Source organism: Ceratotherium simum, chromosome 36 (genome assembly GCF_057802395.1).
Source record: "Ceratotherium simum simum isolate JZ-2026a chromosome 36, ASM5780239v1, whole genome shotgun sequence".
Lineage (NCBI taxonomy): Eukaryota > Metazoa > Chordata > Mammalia > Perissodactyla > Rhinocerotidae > Ceratotherium > Ceratotherium simum.
This window is the reverse complement of record NC_141935.1, coordinates 14,746,260-14,768,753: the sequence shown is the minus strand read 5'-3', so window position 1 is coordinate 14,768,753 and position 22,494 is coordinate 14,746,260. Positions and strand designations below refer to the sequence as shown.

Below are 22,494 nucleotides of genomic sequence, written 5' to 3'. Positions count from 1 at the left end.
ACAGTGATATTTTAAGTACTATTAATGTGCTGTACTTACTCATTATATTAGATCTTATTTTTTTCACACTTACAATTATACTGTGAACAAAGCGTGAAGCAGTGAGGGAAATTATCCTGGTATCTGGGTCCTGCTTTACTTTTCCCTTCAGCATTTTTGTGCATTTTCCTCCCTGCATTCATGGTTAAGATTCTAATAACAGTTTACAAAGGAAGAGAGGTTCTTCTGGAGTAAGACAGAAAGACATTGCAATGTGAATTGAAATCTATATCTAACAGAACACATTTCTTCCTCATTTGTTGTCTGGCAAAATTCTACTCGTTCATCCAACCTCAGCTCAAACTATCACCTCCTCTGTGAAGCCTTCCCTACTCATTGCTACCTTAGAATTTGGTTTGTATTTACTTGTGCCCCATCAATATTCCCTTTTGAGTTGTAACTTCTCATGACCTCAGGCTCTGTCTCATTTATCTTCATATATCCAGTGCCTGGTGGAGGGTCTGATACACTGCAGGTGCCCAAAAATTGTTAGTTGAAGAACTGATTAAAAAGAGTTTCATGTAAACAAATCCATGAAAATTCGACCAAACAAACTGTAACTGGGTACCCCCAGGGTACCAGGGACTGAAAGAGACACAAAAGTTACAAGGATGAATAAGACACTGTTCTTTCCTTGAGGCGCCCACCGTCTGGAAACAGAGACATATAGTAAAACCATAGAGTATACAGAGCTGAGACTTCTATGAGAGCAAGCCCCGAGGAAGAGCATTTCCCTCAACAGGGAATGTCAGGAAAGCCTTCCCAGAGGAGAAGACCAGGAGAGGGGACAGGGAATAATTTATACTCGGAATTTCACTTTAATATCACATTTCAAATTTACTTCCTCGCCGTTGGTCCAGAAGCAGGTGGAAAAAGCAATTGCTGTAGGAGGCATGCAGCGACACATGAGACCTGGAGGGCGGCTTGCAGAGTGTTCTGCCAGTGGTCCCTGTCTCTGAGTATGAGACAAGGAGGGTGAAGATGAGAGGCGATGTAAGAGAAGGGAATCCCCAAAGCGATCCTCATTCTTTGCCTCGGTCAGAGGCAGCCTGCTGGCTGTCCCTGTGATTCAACATTGGCTGTCTTAACTAGGGTAATTAGAGAGGCCTCTGCTAGCCCCAAACCATGTGCGACTTCAAATGAAGGGAGGAGGAATATACAAAAAGAGAATTTAAAAAGAAAACACTTTTTCTTGTTCATATCCTCACAACCTGTAATGACAGTAAAACCCTCTGAGTCCTTGTGACAGGGAGGGGAAGTCAAAATGTGGTATCAAATTCGATTGATTAATCAAGATAATTCTAGAGCAGAATTTTCCAAATCATTTAATAAGTGTATTTGTGCCCTTAAGAGTATTAATTTTAAAACTAATATTGCATGGCAAACATCTTTTTATGAGTGTGTTTTAGAATTTAAAGTCTCAACCTGCATCTTAAGAGTGTTCTATGTGAGAGAATAAGAGGAACATTTCTAAATGAGAGTGGAGCGTATTCATATCCGTAGATTTTATTGAATGAAGAAACATGAACGACAAGTTTCAGAGGTGCCACACAATTATTTTGTTTTCTCCATTCCACATACGTTTCCTAATTGCTTTAAATATTAAAACTTCTGAATACTGACATGTTTAATCTTTCAAATAGTGATGTGGGTATCTATTTTACCCATAACAGAAGATTCATGATGAAAAGTAAATATTTAATCTGCTGATTTTGAGAGCAAAATGGTTCTGTAAGTCTGTCATTACATACTTTATTTCCTCTTGTATAGATTCCACCACCTCCTCAATTCTTGCATTTCCAGAATGAACAAAAGCAAATATTTATTATTATTTTTACATTCTTATTTTTATATCCTGAGATCAAAAGCTAAAAGTGACCAACCGAAAATCCTTTGAAAGGATGGCTTGATTAGTGAAAAATTCTACCCACCTGGCCTCAGTTTCCCTCTTGAGTTCTTGAATCCCTTTTAGGCACATAAGGCACACTGCTCTTCCAAATTTGGAACATTTAGTTCTTTTAGGACTTCTTTCTGCCTTCATGAATTCTCACATTACACATTTCATTTTCTGCCCCAAACTTGCAAGGAAGAATCCATAGCCACTCACTGCACAGTATGCCCCAGTTCTGGAAGGCAAAGCATTCTTCCTAACTATACTCTACTGTCCTGGTCCCAGGAGAAATGGAGAAAGAGTTTCCCAATATGGATTCTCCTACTTGCAGACTATCAACAAGTATCCTTTCAATTTCAATAACCTTCTAGTCTTCAGATGTTCCTTTTAGTTAACAATGATGCTTATATTACACAGCCCTTTTCAGTTGTCACGAAGCTGAACATTCATTTTTGTGCCAAGCTGTAGTGCCCATTCTTAATATTTTGGGGAGAATACAACTATTGTACCCTCTTCATCATCACAAAATTAATATTTATTTATTTTATTGGTCCTATTACATTTAAGTCTTTTATTATGAGCCGTCAAAAATCCTTCTGGGAAGTAGTTGGAGTATAAACAATAAATTGATCAGAAAATTCGTAATTAAAAAGAAGGTAGAATCCATCACTCGACCCTTCTGCTAACATATCAGTAGTGAATATCAAAAGGCTACATTAACAATTAGCCTATAACATATTGCTGTATATAATTATACATTCATATATTTGCCACCTTGATTTTTAATTCCTTGGCAAATTTAGGGGCTATTCATTTGTGGAGTTCGTATTACTGAAAAGAGCTTTTAAACGAGTGAGATTTTAATTAGAATGGTAAAAACTTGCTTCAAGGGAATAACAAGAGCGTCACAGGAAAACTGAGCAATCATGGGTAACTCGAATAGCAAACAAGTGAAGAAGACCTAGAAAACCAACGAAAGTTACGTACTCATTGAAGGAAGAAGTCATTCAAACTGTTTAGTCATACGTATACACATATACACACGCGCATGCGCACACGCACGCGCCCTTCCCAATATGCACACCTGAGTATAAAAATAAATAAGCAGACCCCTCCGTTAACAATTTTATTGCTCTCTTTTAGGCTGGGGCTGAACTTTTGAAGCTGATGAGCAAAATAGTTTCCCATAAAAGATAATTTCATTTGCCAAAATGGAACGACTTTCCGTTATGAATGTTGTAATGAAATGGCCTGAAATATGAATCGGTGATCTGCACAGAAAGGATGCTCCTGGTCCCAGATCCAGGAGGGAGTTCTCTAAACAATTACACCCACGGAGAGGGCTGTACGGTTGTATTTTCATCACTAGCCAGCCGAGCTGTGTGGCTGTCAAACTTCCCAGTCTCCCCTCCAGTGACAGCCGCATTGACAACATGTTATGCCCCACATTGATTTTACAGTTAAGGAGCTGATTGTGATATATAGGGATTTTAAGAATTCAGCTGAGAGGCTGACTTTTGCCTTTTATCATTCCATTAAAATTTTATAACCATCTTTTTCATGTCATTTCATCCATGAATTCTTACTTTAGAAAGTGATAGCTACTGCTGGGCGCATAACTTTTCTGGTGTTCCGAGCTTTTTATTGTATTAGCAAACTACCCCAATTATAGTTATTACTCATGTTTTACATAATTGTGGTGACCCTTTCAACCATGCAGTGGCAAGCCAGTTGATTTGTATATAGAATTAGATGATTCGGCTTATCATTTTAAAGCACTAAATTGAAAGAGTGTGAGGAGCCAGGTTTTAACACTTCCCTAGCCAAAGGAGCTAATAAAGCTGTTGTCAGCATTCTGTCCTGAATCACGCAAGTTTAAGGATCTTGCTCGCGACGAGAGCCGGGAGCCTACTCAGCTAGAGCGGGAAGCTAATAAAATGTATGCTGGCTTTTAAGGGGAAAAAAATCGTGAAATTGAAATTGAACATCTCTTCTTTCCCAAGATAAGAGAATATCTTTAAGGAAGGGCTGTGTTCTGTGGAGGCTATAATATTATCATTGTATTCAGGACAAATAAAAGGTTTATCCCCCCATAAGAGAGAACAAACTAGATCATTGTTTCTTTTCCCTGAAGAAGCTCACAGTTTGATAGTGCAAATATGAGGAATAATTATGCAAGACCCTGGTGAAAACCCTGATGGAAAATATTCTGATTTTTAAGTGTGTAGTATTCTATTTATAGAGGGGAAGGGTGAGCTAGGGTTAGACATTAAAGGTTTGAATCTCTGCCATTGATTTTACGGACCCCAATCTCAGAGGGTTTTGTTTTACAAAACAACATTGATATCTTACAAGATCCGCACTGGCTTTTCTTTGGGAAATAGCCAAATCTAGATGACAACTACAAATAAGAAAGGATCCACATCTCTATTTTGATATAATAATTGCTACTGCTGCTGTATACCAGAAAGGAAAAGTATGAAATGTCACAGTGATTTTAAGCTTTAAAACGAAAAATAACAAGAGACTAAAACGGAAAATGTGATCCATATCAAAATCACTGTACTTTTAGGATTTTTCTCTCCAAATAGGATGCATTACCAAATTGTCAGAAATGGCTTGATTTCAGAGTTAGTGCACTGTCACATCTTTTCTCTCAAAAAGGAATTATGATTCTACCATCAGTCCAGTTGGTGACAGATATGTGGATCGTATTGTGTGAAAGTGTGCTCAGATAACCAGCTATTATTGTGGTCACTGGCTCTGCAACACAGTGGTCACGTTTAAAATTTAAACCTTGAGTATAACGCTGAATCAAATACACGCACTCACGTGATCAACGCTGTTTTAAACAATTACTAAATCCAAGAATATCTATTTTAAAGATTTTCAATAAAATCTAATGTTCACAGAAAAATCTCATAAATGTCAAAATTGCTGTAGGCAGAAAAGGGGAATATAGTATTTTCTTGATCTGTTGTAGCAATTTATATATTTCAGGCTGTGGTTTATAAGAATGCTAAATGTTCCGGAATTACAGCTGTTACTGATCAGTGATTGAGCCAGATTTGTGTTATTGCACCGTGTTCTTGCTTGTACCTAGAGAGCAGTAAAGCCTCAATATAATAAAAAGCACCTGCATTTTAAATGAAATTTCAATTGAAAAACTTAACAGCCCTTCAAATTGCAGAATTTAACGCAGCCCAGTAAAGCTTAAATAACACTTTGCCTCCGCAGGCTGAGGCGTTTGCATTCAAGGTGACTTGATTGTGTCGCATGGTGAAATTATTTACAATTAAGGAATTTCTCTGGAGGGCTGCAGAATATTTGCTGTTCCACAACACCTATGCAGGCATATGGTGGGCCTCTTTCAGTATTCATGGAGCCTCCTGAACCTTTATGATAATTGAATCAGTTAGAGTGCTGAGTGGAGCAAGCATAAAACCTGTTAACCTAAAGGTCAGATCTGTGCATTGTTTATTTATCAGTAGGTGAAAGAGCTAAATCGGCAGCTTCTGTCACAGTCACAGTAAAAAATCACCTATAATATTAACAGGGAGTAGATAAATTGCAAAACATGGATTAGAATGATAAACAGAACTTGGTATAATATGGAATATATAATGAGAGATGCTGAAGGATTTTACTAGGCTGTAAAATACGCGGGTTTGTTATGATAGTGTTATTGATTATAATTAGTTACTGGGGCTCTAGAAAAATGTGGCGGAAGCTAGAACTTCGGTTCCAACTGCCCTCTTGTATATTTCTCTTCTAGTTTTGTTATTTCGGAAAAGTCCTCCTGATATTTTTAATCATTAGCTTTAATAAAAAGAAATGATTTTGATAAAGCTGTCTTAGAAAAGAAAATGACAATTTGGTTCAATAATATTCAACAAGGATTTCTTGCACATTTATGAGGAAAGCAGTCAGGATCCTTGTCTTTATGATGTTTATTTACTTATTGGCCTTTACCAAGTGTACAATATCATACCCTGATAGGAGAGTTATCATTCATTTTAGCTTTATTTTGCAGAGATGTGGGAAGTTTCCAAGAAGTGTCACTTATTGGATTTATTCTATTTATAGAACCTGGACCTATAGACCCTCCGATTCTTCTGGATGTGAAGTCAAGAATGATGTTGGTCAGCTGGCAGCGTCCTTCAAAGTGCAATGGGATTATTACCCATTATAACATTTACCAACATGGCCAGCTCTACTTGAAAACTTCTGGAAATATCACTAATTGCACAGCGATCCATTTACGCCCATATACCGCCTATAAGTTTCAGGTAGAAGCCTGTACTTCAAAAGGATGTTCCTTCTCACCGGAGTCCCAGACTGTGTGGACACTCCCAGATGCACCAGAAGGCATCCCGAGTCCAGGGTTGTTCTCTGATACCCCGACATCTGTGATTATATCTTGGCAACCCCCCACCCATCCCAATGGCTTGGTGGAGAACTTCACGATTGAAAGAAGAGTCCAAGGGAAGGAAGAAGTTACTACTCTGGCCGCTCTCCCAGGAAGTCATTCCATGAGGTTTATTGACAAGACTTCTGCTCTTAGCCCATGGACAAAATATGAATACCGGGTACTGATGAGCACTCTCAATGGAGGGACAAACAGCAGTGCTTGGGTAGAAGTGACCACGAGACCCTCAAGACCTGTTGGAGTGCAGCCACCCATGGTGCATGTGCTAGGACCCGATGCAGCCCAGGTAAGATACTGAGTGTTCTGTCTCCTTTGCAGACTTAGGAATTCACCCTGGATCGACTCTGTGTTGAACAGAGCCATCTACTGACAAAACGCTCACATTTGTTGATTTAGGCATTCACTGGAGAAACTGGGTTTTGGCCTTTGGCCCAAACTATCTTGAATTCGATGTCAGTTTTTCATTTCTCCCTGTATCCCCTTAATTATATTGTCGAGATGCTTCCATTTGCCTCACACACCTGAAATACTTTGAATGCCACAATGGGATGCTTAGCTTAACCACCACGTCAGATTTAAATAGATCAGAAAATGAGAGGAGATGGGAAAATACAGAGGGAGAGATTAACATATTAACAAAAGTTCCAATTACCGATATTCTGATTTTTTTTTAATGATCGAAGAATCAAAATGATGGGGGAAGAAATAAAAATAGCCTATTAATGGGCTAGCTAGAAAGTGTTCAATTATTCTCTTCATTCTACCGGGAATGAACTCTGGAGGACAGGATAACTACTATTGTTTTGGCTTGCATACAAACTTCATTCAAGGGAAATTAGTGTAACCAAACAGGAGGGAGTTTTGTAGCTTAGAAGCCTCTTTTGTGTAAATACACACATGCTTCCATGGATTCAGTCTTGTACTTCTGCCAAAAGCATTGGTACAGTGGCTTGCTCACCAGAGCACAAAACAAAGGGCATCTGCATAACAGCAAAGTTCATCTGTTGAAATTATTACTTGGATCTGTGTTGTGTGTTCTGTCTCCCCCACCAAAGGCAAACGCTAGGCGATGCTAAATAGCGTAAATTGTTGAATAAATTTAATTTAACCTCCAAACTAAAGTCTATTTTAAAAAAGTCTTTATTAGTTAGTTCCAATATGAAACTGGTTGAAACAACACACCTTTTTGATAGAAATATCAAAAGTGTATAGAATTCTCTTGGTAAAACATTAAAAGAAAATTAATTTGAAGTACATGATATATGATGTTTATTATGTGAATTGGGCAATCTTAAGAAGTGCTCTGTGTTCAAAGTAAAAACCAAACCAAACAAAAGAATACCCCAAACAAACCTAGAGTTATTAATCATTCCAGAAATGACTTTTGTTTTTAATCCTAAGGGAGTTTTGTGAAACTTCGGTAGCAATACCAATCAATATGATACTACATAAACGCAGTGCCTTCACAAAGGCAAAGCTAAATAATGGACATTTTTCTGGATTCTTTCTAACAAAAATTTAATAACTAGGCAGATCTGAAAAAGAACAAGTATTTTCAGAAGAATAATGGTTCACTGCACAGTTCTACTGGATTCAGCATACACAAACGATGATCAAAAGTATCCAAAACTAGTTCCTTGGCTTTTTCTTTTTTTATTCCCTCTTTTGGTTTTATAACCTCATCCAGGAAAGAAATAATATACATAGCTTGTCAGCTTGCCACTGTAAGGTTTGGATTAGCTTGGCTTGGAAACTGAATCTCACGTGCACACACCAGGTCGGGAATCTAAAAGTCTCTGAGAAGGTGTCTGAAATACATGACATTGTACGCTAGTGATATTTTTTTTTTGAAATTCACACCTTTTATTAATTCTCATTTTATTTATAACTAGGAAATCTAAAGTTATCAGTGAAGAGAGTCATCAGGAATATTCAACTGAATCTAGTACTGGATTATATGTACTTAAATACTATTAGAACAACATATTTATGCTTCAGTATTATTGGCTCACATTATGTTCAGAAAGATCTTAGGACTGTCAAAGTACATTCTAGTGTTATAGCTTGTCTGGTAAATGGAGGCATGTGACAGCGATGCAATGATTTCTCTTTATAAAATATAAGATTTAAAAGTTAAAATCACAAATAGATAAAATATTTATGAGGAATAAGAGAAGGATAGTCATTAATGTATTGGTTAAGAAATGTATTCACTATTTACTGCATAGAGTCATTCCAAGTATTAGGATGAAGGAAATCAATAATATTAACAACAACAACAACAATAACTTCAGTTCTACTGAGTTACTATTTATTGAGCATCAACATGTCTTTATGAGTGCCTCTTTTAGGTGCTGAGAATACAGTAGAGATCAAAACAAAATTCCTGCCTTCATAGAGCTTACATTTTAGACAGAAGTACACAAGTAAATATATAATATGACCAGAAGTGACAAGGACTTGGGAGAAAAAACAAATCAGGTTAAGAGGATTAAAGAATGCCAGCTGAGAGGATGGGGGCTAGTAAAGGGAATGAACTGGTGTTTCACCATTTCTTCCCATTTTGTGCCATGTGTTCTTTTCACTATACCATGCCACCTGTAAGAAGTTGAGGAAGTTGGGAAAGCAAGGGAACCTACACATATGTAGGACAACTAGAAAACAATCTAAAGTAACGTATTACTAAGTATAAAAAGATGTGATATGATTTGGCATAGACATGAGCATTAAGAAGGGAAAATCGGAGCACATGGCTGCATATCAAAATCATATTCTTAATATCTTATTTGATTATAAGGAAAATAAATAATATGTAATGTCAAAGTTGTGTTATCTGAAAAGTGAAAGCCATGCACTTTTCTTTGGTATTTAATCACTTAAGAAAATTCGTTTCATTTCCTAAAGTCGGTAAAGATGCTCTACCAAAACCTGAAAAAGATAGTTCAACAAAGCTATAGACTAATTTCATATGTGAAGATAGATCCAAAACTTCTAAGTAGAGTGTTAGCAAGTTGAATTAAGGAGTATATTAAAAGAATCATATAACCAGGACAAATTTGGTTTGGTTCCAAAAATGTAAGGATGGTTCAACCTCAGGAAATCTGTCAACATACTTCTTAAATCAACTGATTAAAGGAGAAAGCCCATGTGTTTTTTTTAATAATAGATGCAGAATAGGGACTTGTAAGATTCAGCAGCCATTTCTAACAAAAATTCAACGTAAAATCAGATTAGGATGAAGTCGATTTATAATATTGCTGCACTGAAGTCTTGAATACAATTGAAGACTAATAAAAAACAAAATGTAGAAATAACTAAGTTGTATAACTGGGATGCAGCAAAAAAACATCTTTTATGGTGATCACCCTAGCCTCTGAACTCTGATGGCCCATCGCAGCCCCATCTTCTCACAGCTAAAGCAGAATAAAAGAGAGCAGGCCTGCAGGTCTCAGCTCTTCACATAGTAGAGTCCTCGCTCCGTTCACCAGCCTTGGTGTGTGTGCCGCGAGGAACAATAGTGTCACCCCTGTTGTGTCCATGCATAGCTTTCCTACAGTGTGTACTCTCAGCCTTGCTCATTTATAGGTTTTATAATAAACCAAAGTAAAAGGAGTTGAGTCTTAACCATCATTCTCACCTGTTTTTGAAGATGGGCTGGTCTTTGATGTCTGCTTAAATAAAACCATAAAAAAAATTATAAAATCTTATGGAAAGAAATAAAATACTATGAAGATGTTTATTGAGTTCATGTTACATTCATTCCAGGAATTCCTCTCTTTTAATCTCTGCTACAACCCAATCAGATAAATGCTATTATTGTCTCCATTTAACAGGTGGGAAAACTGAGAATTAAGAGATTGAGAAACCTGCCTAAGATTACATAAAGAGTAGCAGTTGGGATTCACACTAAGCAATATGGTTCCAGAAGCCTATGCTTTTCTCCATTTCTTTACACTGCGACAAGTGGAGAATATGCTGTCTTCCTGCATGGAAGGACTTCAGTCTATAACAAGTCAATCCTTCCAAAGTTAACATGTACACCTAACATCATTCAAATCAGAATGCCAATGATGTTTTTGTTTTGTTTCAAACTGGATAAAATGATTTTAGAGTGTGAAAAGAAGACTAAATGGTTGAAATATTCTAGAAAATTGTGGAAGAAAAAAATAGTGAGGTAACATCTTCTTTAGTATTTATACTTACTCTAAAGCCACCAAATCACAGCAGTGTGGTATTGGCATGAAAACAGACAAATGGTCATTGAAACAGACTGGAGAGTTCACAGACAGATAGGAGTATTTATGAGAACTTAACTTATTATAGAAGTGACATTTTATTTCATTGGGAAAGGATGATTTGCTTTAAAAATGATACTGGCCTAACTGATAATCCATGTGTAGGAAAAAAAAAATAGATCTCTCTACCATATTATATCGTAACTAAATTCCAGTAAATTAAAATTTTAAAGTTAAAAAAATAGAAAGCTTAGAAGAAAATAAGGATTTTGTATAGTTTAAAGATTTGGGAGTTCTTTCTAAAGAAAAAAAAGAACTTCAGCAGACTTAAAAGACAAGATAGTTATATGTAGCAAGAAAATAATTTGATTGTTTTTTGGAAGACATAAGACCCTCGCAAAAAAGTTCAACTCCAAAAGATAGATGGGGAAAATACATCTATAACACATATTATAGAAAAATGCATTATTTCCCCATCATATACAAAGAATTTCCAATAATTTGTGATAAAAAGACAATTTGATAGAAAATAAAGTATAAAATATGAATAAATAATTTAAATAAGAGGATATATAAATAGTCAATAATATCTGAAAAAACGTACACCTAACAAAAAGTCCAGGGAATGGAAATTAATTAAACAAATAACTAAGCAATATTGGCAAAAACTAAAAGGAATAGTAATTACAAAAGTTTGTGAGGACATAGATCATGGGTACTTCTTTCATTGTGATAAAGTGAATTACCTCAACCTTTTCGTAAAGTAGTCTGTCAATAATGATTTAAATTAAATATACATTTATCTTTTGACATAACAATTCTTGCTAATCTATTCAGTACAAAATAAATTGGATGGTATGTATGCATACATTTTCAAATATTGTTTTTAGCAGTAAAGTAATGTCAATAGGATAATAACTGAATAATTTGTATTCGGCCATGTAATGAATATTATGCATCAGCAAAAAAAAAATGATAAGATGTGTCCATGAGCTATTGTTAAGTGTGAAAAGCAAGTTGCAACTTAATGGGTATAGAATAAATTTTTTTCAGTAAACAAAGCTAAAAGAGAGAAAGCTTACATATGTGTGGATCTATTTGCTGTGCTTATATGAACATTCCAGAAAGTGTGGAAGAATGCATTCCAAGCTATCACATTTCACCTTGAGAGAGTGGGAATGGAGAGAGATGGGAAGAGATAGACGTGAAAGGCCATAATTAACTTTCCCTATATATATCTTTGAGCTCTTTCTCTGATTGCAAAATGCAAATCTAATATCTGATATGAAAAATTAATATGAACAATTTTAAAAGGAAAGGAGGACATTTTGAAAGAAAACTTTAATTTTATTTCAACAAATATTTATTGTACATCTTATTTTGTATAAGAAGTTTTGCCAGGGAGTCAGTTAAGAGGGATCGTTATATGGAGTCAAATTACCACACTCTCAGGCCTTCATATCTTGAATTGATTAAGTAGTCTTAGAATTATACAATCTTATATGTTGACATGAGGGCAAGGGTGCTCTTTTCACATTAGACATAAAGGAAACCAAGGCCCAGAGATGTTAAGTGTTTTGCTGGAAGTCGCACAGCTTTAGTCGAATAATCTTGATCAACTATCAGGGACATTTATTCTTCGCCTATTCTCAACCCATTTTGTCAATCTTCATAAATATTCATAAAGTTCTTAAACATAGTTTGATGGAGTTAAAGTTACAATATTTATGTATGTTTCTTTTTTCAGGCCTGAAACCAACCAACTAACCTGCATTCATCAATTTTTGCTTAAAATAGGCATTCTTTGGAGGTGTCTTGATCTCTAGGGCAAGCCACTCTTCAGGGATCTAAACGAGTTGATTAAAGTCAGTGGCTCCTTAAACACCTAACTAGCACACACGTGTCCTATTTTCTGAAAACTTATAATAACTAAAGAGAAAAATGGAAATCTAAACAATTAAGAACCACTCAATTAAAAGAAATAATTATTATAGGCAAGGCATCTCTGAAATAACCATTTTATTTCTAACTGTAAACTATATTCTATGTAAAAAATTTCAATGTAAAATTATTGTTTTAGAGAATACATATCTTGCTTATTCAGACCAGGAACATACTCTTTGGTCTGAGTTTTCTGGGATGCAACAATATTTCCTAATCCTTCCTGTGAACAATGGATATGTCAGAGATTAAGGGAAGTTAAAGTGCCTGAAAGTTTTAATCTCGTATACTTTGGCCACACTGTGGTAGATGTGGTCACAAGCATAGGAAAGAAGAGAATACAATATTTAGCTAGCTGGCTCCTTAAAGATCTTAGACACATTTTTTTTTTTTTTGATGAGGAAGATTGGCCCTGAGCTAACATCCGTGCCAGTCTTCCTCTATTTTGTGTGTGGGTTGCTGGCACAGCAGGGATTGACAAGTGGTGTATAGGTCTGCATCCGTACCTATGAACCCCAGGCCATTGAAAGTGGAGTGCGTGAACTTAACCACTATGCCACTGGGCTGGCCCCCTGGACACATTTATTTTTAATAATAGCTCCAGAATATTTCCAGGAGGGTGATCAAATTAGATATCATTTCTGTTAGCCTACTAACTATAATGACAGTTGCCTTCTCCACCTTGTTATAAAAGTCTTTCTAAAATGTTCTGTAGAAGTAGATTCATATCTTCCAACTTAGCAGTGTCAAAAAGATACATTTTTCTAAGTCCGTAACTTTTTAAATGAGAAAAATAGCTAACTTCTGTATGTAAACATTTTCTAGTAGAGAAAATAGGGATTTTTTTTAGATCTTCAAGTGACTATCTCCAGAGTCATTCCATTAAATCTCTTAATCTCTACTGGTAGATATCTTATTCAAGTTTTATCTTATAAATGCTTTTTCTCAGCGTCAATACCGAGTTCCAAATCAGTTCACTCTTGGCTCAACTTCTACGCAGACTATCTTCTAAGTTTTAATTCTTTCAAGTGCTGCCAAACTTTGCCCTGAACTCTCAGAATATTTTGGTTTCGAGAGGAAGGAAGTGGTATTCCATATAACAGTCGGGTTGAATTGAGCTGTGATAACACTTCCATTTTTCGTTTACATCACAAGTACCAGGAAGCCCCCTGAATCTGACCTTGACTCGTTTTCCAGTCCACGGAGAGTATTGCACCACCAAGACAAATAGAATCCTATGTCTGCTCTACAACCTTTGCTTATGTCACATTTCTTTGATCTTTTCTACATCCAGACAAATCCTCTATGCTCATAAGGAACAAATTTAAAACTTTTCTTCACCCCCAGCACAGTGTGGAACTTTCCAAGAAGTTTTTAAAATTAGCAATGATTTCAAGCCATGTAGTGAAACTTGAGCCTGCCCTGGTGGTCTAGTGTTTAAGATCTGTACTCTCACCCCCATGACCTGAGTTCGTCGCCCGGTCAGGGAACCACACCACCCGTCTGTCGGTTGTCATACTGTGGTGGCTGCATGTGGCTGTGATGCTGAAAGCTATGCCACCAGGATTTCAAATACCTGCAGGGTCACCCATGGTGGACATGATACCAGCTCAAGACAAGGTTGCCATGAGGGAAGCCATATTGTAGAAAAGAAACCCTATTGTAACCTTGAATGACCTCTGACAAACTAACCCAGCTGGATATGCACCCACCAGGAGATCTAACTGCTCTGTAGATTTTATGACCCCTGCTTGTGCATGTACCTCCCAGCTGTGATAAGATGATAACATAATTCTTTTGAGTTCCTTAGGAATGTGATGACCCCCAAACAGAGAGTCTGTGCTGATACCCATCATCAATGAAAACTGAAAGATCTGTTGTGGTACTCCTAGTCTGTAATACTCGAGGGTCAACATTCCTAACCCCCTCCCCTATAACCCACCGGTGTATATAATTGCTGTAAGATTTTGTGCCCCTTAAGATGGTTCTCTGAGACCTTAGTCAGCCATCTTCCCCCTTGCTAACAAGCTGTAATAAACTGCCTTTTCTTTTCCACCATCTTGCCTCTTGACGATTGGCTTTTGTCTCTCAGCGAGCAGATCATGCCCTTTGTGTGGTAACAGACAAGTTTCAGTGGAGCATCTAGACTAAGACAGACTAGGAAGAAGGACCTGGTCACCCACTTCCAAAAAATTTGGTCATGAAAATGCTATGAATAGCAGCAGAGCATTGTCTGATACAGCACCAGAAGGGGAGAGGATGGGTCAAAAAGACCAGGCAGGGTTCTGCTCTGCTGTACACAGGTTCGCTAGGAGTCAGAATAGACTCCCCAGCACTAACAGCAATAAAGTAAAATTTGAGTAGATATTGGGCCATTGTTAATTATAAATTAGGACAGTAATCATCAAGCGACTGCCCAACTGACGTGTAGTGGGAGCTCATTTTGTCACCTTCTCTATTCTAATTTTTCTATTACTCCTTTCTGACTTTGATTTTGTATAGAGTCACACATGTATATATTAATACATCACTTTGTGGAAATCTATCTTTTTTTTTTTTTTTCGGTGAGGAAGATTAGCCCTGAGGTAACATCCGCTGCCAATCCTCCTCTTTTTGCTGAGGAAGATTGGTCCTGGGCTAACATCCATGCCCATCTTCCTCTACTTTATATGGGACACCACCACAGCATGGCTCAACAAGTGGTGCATGGTCTGCACCCGGGATCCAAACCTGTGAACCCCAGGCCGCCTAAGTGGAGCTGTGAACTTAACCGCTATGCCACTGGGCCAGCCACAGAAATCTGTCTTTTAAAGTTTCGAAATAACTATATGCTAAGAGAAAAATATAATCTAGTTGGCCAAGACTACAATCACTTACTGACCTCCATCTCTGTGTACATGGCATTAAATGGGTATCAATTTAGGCCCTGCTGCCAAGAAGCTTACGGTCTATTTGGGAGATGAAATATATACCATAAAATTTAACGAACATTGTAAGGCAACAATAAAGGAGATGAATCACGTTAGCATATAAATAAGTGATTTTTAACGGCCTATGTGCATTTTCTAGGGTCCTCATTCCCCAAAAGAGCATGAGTATGTTACCACCACGCCCTTACAAAGTTTAGAAAAGGAATGTTAAATATTATGGTATTCCATTACAAAATGTTGTTGTTTCTTTCTTCTTATGCTCAAGTACATGAGTTAGTTAAACAGAATCATCTCTTGGTTGCCTTTTTGAAAGCTTTCTGTATGTCTCTTTCTTTGAGAATAGGAGGTGTTGTTATTGCTTTACTTTCTAGAGTATGTGCAAGTGAGGCTCAGGAACTCAATTGTGCATCCTCAGAAAATGCAAATAATTATTTCCCCACTTCCCACCATCCAAAAAGAAAAAAGAGTAATGACATATTCAGAGTACACACTAACAATGCAAAGCAAGGAGTTCTGGTGTTTCATTTAATTGAGTTATAAACAAGAAAACTATCAAATCCTGCTGCTCCCCCATTGGTGCATGCGGATGTGTGAATTTTTTCCATGTGTGTGCTCTGTGTCCCTCAGAACCCCCACGGTGGAGATGAATCAGCAAGGTGTGTATTAGTCTGACAGTCCTAGAAAGGATCGAGATGAAAAGCCAAGTCCAGGAAACAGCATTTCACTTAGTACCTGGTATACTGTTAATTGATCCCAAAGCCGTCATTACTGTCTGGTGCAAAGGGCGAAGTTGAAAGTAGGCATTTAGAAAGTGATTTAACTGAAAACGAGACAGAGCAAAATCCTAGGCCTTGTGAACTACAGTTGTTCTGTTCCTGTGTTGTCACACTGATTCTAAGTTTATCTTTTATTTCAGGTCACTTGGAAACCCCCACTCATCCAGAATGGAGACGTGCTTAGCTATGAGATCCGCATGCCTGACCCTCACATCACAATAACCAATATTACTTCCTCAGTGTTAAGTCAAGTGATTACTCATCTGATTCCTTTCACTAATTATTCTGTCACCATTGTGGCTTGCTCAGGGGGTAATGGATACCTAGGAGGGTGCACAGAGAGTTTACCTACCCATGTTACCACCCACCCCACCCTACCCCAGGATGTTAGCCAATTATCAGTGATTCCACTAAGTGAATCGTATGTTGGGATTTCTTGGCAGCCACCAGCCAGGCCAAATGGACCCAATTTGAGGTAAGAGAGTGACTGCTTTTGGATTTTGCTATGGTCTTTTCTCTCAAGGAAGGAGGGAAGGAGGCTTTTACTCATGTATGAACATAGAACTAATTCCTTATTGGGTATCTCCCATTCATATATTTCATACACTTGCATATTGTGTATCTTCACTTATATGGAACCGTGAGAGTTCATCAAAGAGGAAATATCAAAATATTGTGAGGAATTAAAAACTCTTGAAACAACAGTCACTATTCTCTAACAATTCTCTACATAATTCTTCTCTTGATTTTCAAAGTATATTTTTATTATATGTTAAGCAAACTCGATGCATGTTCTAAATGATACATTTGCACAAATATGCCTCAAAATTCCAAAGCTAACACAATGATTCTTTGGCATATTATTAATCTGGAAATTTGTAAAGAATGTGGCCAGGGATATAGATAAGATAAATGAAAAGAACTTTGATTCAGAAATGGCTTTGTAACCACTTGACACTTAGCCAAAACTGTGGAGTTGATAATATTATCATTGATTATAAAGTATTGATGGTAGAAGTCTTAGGAAATCATTAACTTTTAAGCTTTTTGTATTTCTCCTTTGTGTGTACTGGCAATAAAGTTTTGACAAATCAGACAGAAGAAATCTAAAATGTCATCATTCTTACTGATAATAGTAAAATGTGAATGTAACTAATTGTTTCAAAATAATTGAATATATGACACGAGCTAGAAAAAAATGATTATCTGGAAACAACTTTGTAATTGTAAATTAAGATATTTTCTTTATGTTTATACATATGCACCACACACTCGTACCATGAAACAACCTGAATCTTGGTAATAACATTAGTTGAGATAATCCTGATGTTTCTGCTTGTCTTTTGCTTTAGATACGAGCTTCTGAGACGTAAAATCCAGCAACCACTTGCATCAAATCCCCCAGAAGATTTAAATCTGTGGCACAATATTTATTCAGGAACTCAGTGGTTTTATGAAGATAAGGGTCTTAGCAGGTGAGATTACAAAAACTATAAAAACAAATGCTGGCATTTAGTTTGGGGCATGTTGACTAGTTCAAAGGATCTTAGTGTCTTCATTGTGTGAGCATGTTATCAGTTAGCAATAAAACATGTTCGGTTATTATCAGAGGCATTAATCGTCGAACTGCAACAGTCAGCTTGTTTAATATTTGCCATCCTAACTGCATGCTTAAAATAAGTCTTTTGAAGTTGAATTTGTAGATGTTTGAGCCTTAACCTATTGCCTTTGTCATGGCTCTAGCCAGACATGAAAACTTAATAGAGGAATTTGGAAATATTGAACATGTACAAAATTAGAGGAATGACTGGCACTTAAAAATGCTTTGCTGCTTCTGGGCAATAATGCTGATCAGTCATTGATTCAGTCCACAAAATTTATTTCGTTAACAGACTTGAGACTTGAAAGAATTTAATCTAGAGTTCAAAGAAATCAAAAACTGGACAAATAGGTAATGTCAAAAAAAAGTACTTCGTGGGAGAGTTGGGAGATCTGGGTCCTGTTTCATCCTGGGCTAAAGAACTAGCTTTGTGACCTTCAGCAAGTCACTTAACTTCTCTGGGCTTCACTTTTGTGGTCTATAAAATGAGACGATTGGATGGGATTAAATGACTTCTAAACCTCATGAGTCCAAGTAATGTAATCAAATTTCAAAACAACGCAAATATAGTTTTATGAAAACTTTTCAGACATATTTTTCAATAATTTGTCTATCAGGTTGATTATTTTTCTAGACTCGCCAATGACTAGCTCTACTCTGAATGCTGTGTACAGCTCTGGCCTTGCCTCCCCACCTGCTCACCTGGGCCTCTCTGTTCCAGCCACATCAGCATTACTTTCGGTACCTCTAACATGCAACACTCGCTCACTCAGCTCCTCCCCATTGCTGCTATTTTCCTTTGTCTGAATAGATCATCCCTTAAGTCTTGGCCTAGAAGTTTCCCAATAGGCTTCCCTGCCCGCTCTCTCCCTGATCTGAATCAGCTGCTCCTTTAATGTATTTCTGTAACACACCCTCCACATATAGCTATTGTCATTGTAATGTACTGGTCTGGCTACTTGTCTGGACACCCCATTGTATTGTCAGATCCACTAGGAGGCAGGACTTTATCTTCATGGCTTCTGTATCCCAATCCTTACCATAGTGCCTAGCACATAGTGGGCAGTCAAATAGTTGCTAAATGAAAGACTACGTTAGCTCAGCATATCCTTTTTATTCAACCTGAATTATCACGGTCATTAGACTATTTGCCACTATTTTTCGATTCATTATTTACTTAATCCAGCATTGCTATAAAATTATCATTTCAGTTGAATAAATTCATTTATTTAGCAATTTCTTTTTGCTTACTAGATAGTGAGAGGCACTATAATAAAAAACAAAAGATGAATACAACATAACCCTTACCCTCAAAGAACTCACAGTCTAGTGGAGGAAACCAAACATACACACACACACACACACACACACACACACACGATTATATATGTATTAATTGCTATCATCACAGTTAACTAGAGTCACCAACCTTGCCTAGGAAAATCATATGGAAAAGTAGCTTTCTATGATTTGTGAACTCTAAGTGCCTTAAATGTAGCAATTTCCAAAATAAATAGAACTTGATTATTTAACATGACTGAATCTGATTTTTAGCCATGAGATGTTTGGCAGAAAAACGGAATGAGTCTCAGAAAGTTAATTTTGTTTCTTCACAGAAGAAATAAAAATTTATTAAAGAATTAAGACCAAGGCCAAAAATTGATTGATTATTGAATTTTTAGTGATGCCTCTAAGGTTTTTTAATGAGAAGTCCAAATCTAAGATTTAAGAAAAGAAATAAAGTTAAGGCCCCACAAATTGAATTGAAACCTAAGTTGACATAAACATACTGATGACAGCTGCTTCTAGAAGGGAAATGTGCATAGAGCAAAATGTGTGGAGGTGATATTTTGACTAGCCTCATAATGTCTAAATGTCAAGGGATTTTTTTTTTCTGCTAGGACTAGAAAAGATTTTTTTTTATTCAAATAATTGCTACGACCCATGTAACCAGCTCATGATAAAAAACAGTATGCATTTCTTTTTAATATTCAAAATAAATGGCATGAGTCTTCTTCTCGTGAGAATGTTTTTTCTAGCTCTCTCCCCTTTTTAAGTCCAAAAAAACCTAGAGGCCACTTCAGCCCAAGGGGGTGGGTTTTCTCACAAATCTGAGAAAAACCTGGAAATTAGTCCACTGATGGGGGCTATGTGCTATGCCAGTTTTTCCGTTAAGAAGTCATCTTGGCACCTCTCTCCTCCAGTGGCCTAGTGGTTGAGTTTGGCACACTCCACTTTGGTGGCCTGGGTTCGGTTCCCAGGCACGGACCTACACCACTTGTTGGCAGCCATGCTGTGGGGGTGACCCACATACAAAATAGAAGAAGATTGGCACAGATGTTGCCTCAAGCCAAAAAAGAGGAAATTGGCAACAGATGTTAGCTCAGGGCGAGTCTTCCTCAGCAAAAAAAAAAAAAAAAGAAGTGATCTTTTTTGATTAGATGCTGTCATTAACCACCTTGACTGCTGGCAGCCAGGGCTCATCACCCCTACTGGTCATCTAGCTGTCTCTCAAATTGTAGAGGGGAAAACCTGAGGGCTCAGCTCACTTTGCTGCACACTGGTGTTACAGCTCCTTAACAACACTCTCCTTTGGCTTATATGTGTCTTGTTGACTTATTTGTTTGATTGGGTACTTTTTTTGGGGGGTGGGGGTGGGGATTGAATTCCAATGCCTTTAGGAGGGATATGTAATTTCCTCTTCTCCCCAGACTCCACCATTCCTTATTTTCTTCTTAACTTACATCTACATAAATAAAAGGAACATTGAAATGTTTCTACCTATCTTGACCTGACATCTCCATAGCTACATCTAGAATCACTTTTTAAAATGGCACTTCTCTTGATATAAAAAGTAAAACTAACAAGATTCACTGGCCATCCCTTTATGAATATATTTGTGAGAGTAAATGTAAATTGAAGTCAATATCTTTGGTCAAATGGTCCATTTTGGTTAGCTATATGTTTATAAAATATAAAAAACACACCAATTTAATCTAAAATGTTATATTCTGAAACTCAAATCATTCTAGTAGTTATTTTTTTCCTTTGTATCTCCATGTACAAAGTAGAATGTTGAACTAATTATCCAGATAATTTAGTTTAAACAAAAATACTTTTATTCTTATGAATGTCTTAGGTAAGAGGTGATTTTGTCTGAGTTACACAGCTAGTTGCCTCATTATTAAATTTTGCTCTGTCTGTGTAGACACAAACTCAGTGTAACTGTAGGTTTATACTACTTGTCAGTTTCTAACTTTTCTTCCTTAATAATTCTGTGCAAAATGGCCAAGTTATGGTTGTTGGGGGAACCATAACTTTGGGTTTCCTGACATTTTCATCACTTGGAAAATCTGATGAACGTGCTGTTGTCATCTGATGCTGCCAAGGTGAGTCAGGCAGGGTTTAACAAGAGGGCAGCGACCTCCTTCATTTTAAGCATCAGTCTACCTTTACACGATTTTCAGCACCTTGCAGTGCCTTGGTTCCTGAGTGATCAGAAAAACGACTGAGAACACAGTGATGGTATGTCCTCCTTTTTGTTCTGGATTTGATGAAGAAAGAACAAATTATAAGAAATAATAAATTCTTTCTTCTATTTTGTGGAAAATATTGACTTGTAGATTATAACAACTTAGCTGCCATTAAGTTTATGAAGGGAGGTATGTTCTAACTCCTATTACTTTCAATTACTTATAAATTTCTACAAGTATTTCATTTGCAATGACAGTCTGGAGAGACCTTCATGTGACTCCTCAGGAATCAACTAATTCTACTATCTTTAAATGAAAACATTCAAAGTTAATGAATATTCCAATGAATGGTTAGACTTGATTCTTTTCAAGTTTAAATACTTAAGCTAAATATACTATAAAAGCTAAGTTTAAATCTTAGTGACATAGATTCTAATTATTTTTAACCTACAAAAAAGAAATGTTTCAAGCCCTAAAAGAAGACAGGATTTCTGGGAGATAATATTCGAAAGAGTATAACTTTCGTTCTCCACCTTTGTGATGAGATTAAATGTGCGCAAATGACATTTCCTGCTTTGCTAATATGGAAAGACTGGGTCAACTCCATGACACATGTTCCTATAACATAAACATATTCAAGTTGTAGCTATTAAGTAAAGAAGTTAACTTTTCGCACATAGAGGGTGAGTGGAAGAAAGGCCTTTCTCCCACGACCACCAACATGAGGTAAATCCTGTTATTTTCTTCTTTAATATCAAAATAAATAAAAGTCGAGCTTAGGAATGAAAGCCAACTTCTGTCAACACTGGTGTACCATCTCACAGCAATGTACTTAATTCAAAATGAGTCAAAATGTATCTTTCACATTTAAATTCAATTAGTAGAGTCAAGGAGTTTTGCTCCATTGAGATTTTTTTTCATTGCTCTAAATTTACCTCATGCTGTCCCTAATGTTTTCTTCAAAAAAGAAAAATCTAGGGGCCAGCCTGGTGGTGTAGTGATTAAGTTCATGCACTCTGCTTTGGCGGCCCAGGGTTCACAGGTTTAGATCCCAGGCGTGGACCTACACACTGCTTATCAAGCCCTGGTGTGGCGGCATCCCACATATAAAGTAGAGGAAGATGGGCACAGATGTTAGCCCAGGACCAATCTTCCTCAGCAAAAAGAGGAGGATTGGCAA

The 22,494-nt window shown here is 36.9% G+C and overlaps 1 protein-coding gene across 1 annotated transcript in view; it reads left to right on the top strand.

The window, feature by feature from the left end:
- The window catches only part of USH2A (usherin), a 761,558-nt gene that overhangs the window by 509,084 nt on the left and 229,980 nt on the right, over positions 1-22,494 (top strand). The window contains exons 41-43 of the mRNA XM_087424358.1: positions 6,017-6,645; positions 16,382-16,716; positions 17,594-17,716. Of these exons, the coding sequence (XP_087280484.1) occupies positions 6,017-6,645; positions 16,382-16,716; positions 17,594-17,716 (1,087 nt within the window). The remainder of the gene's footprint in view (positions 1-6,016; positions 6,646-16,381; positions 16,717-17,593; positions 17,717-22,494) is intronic.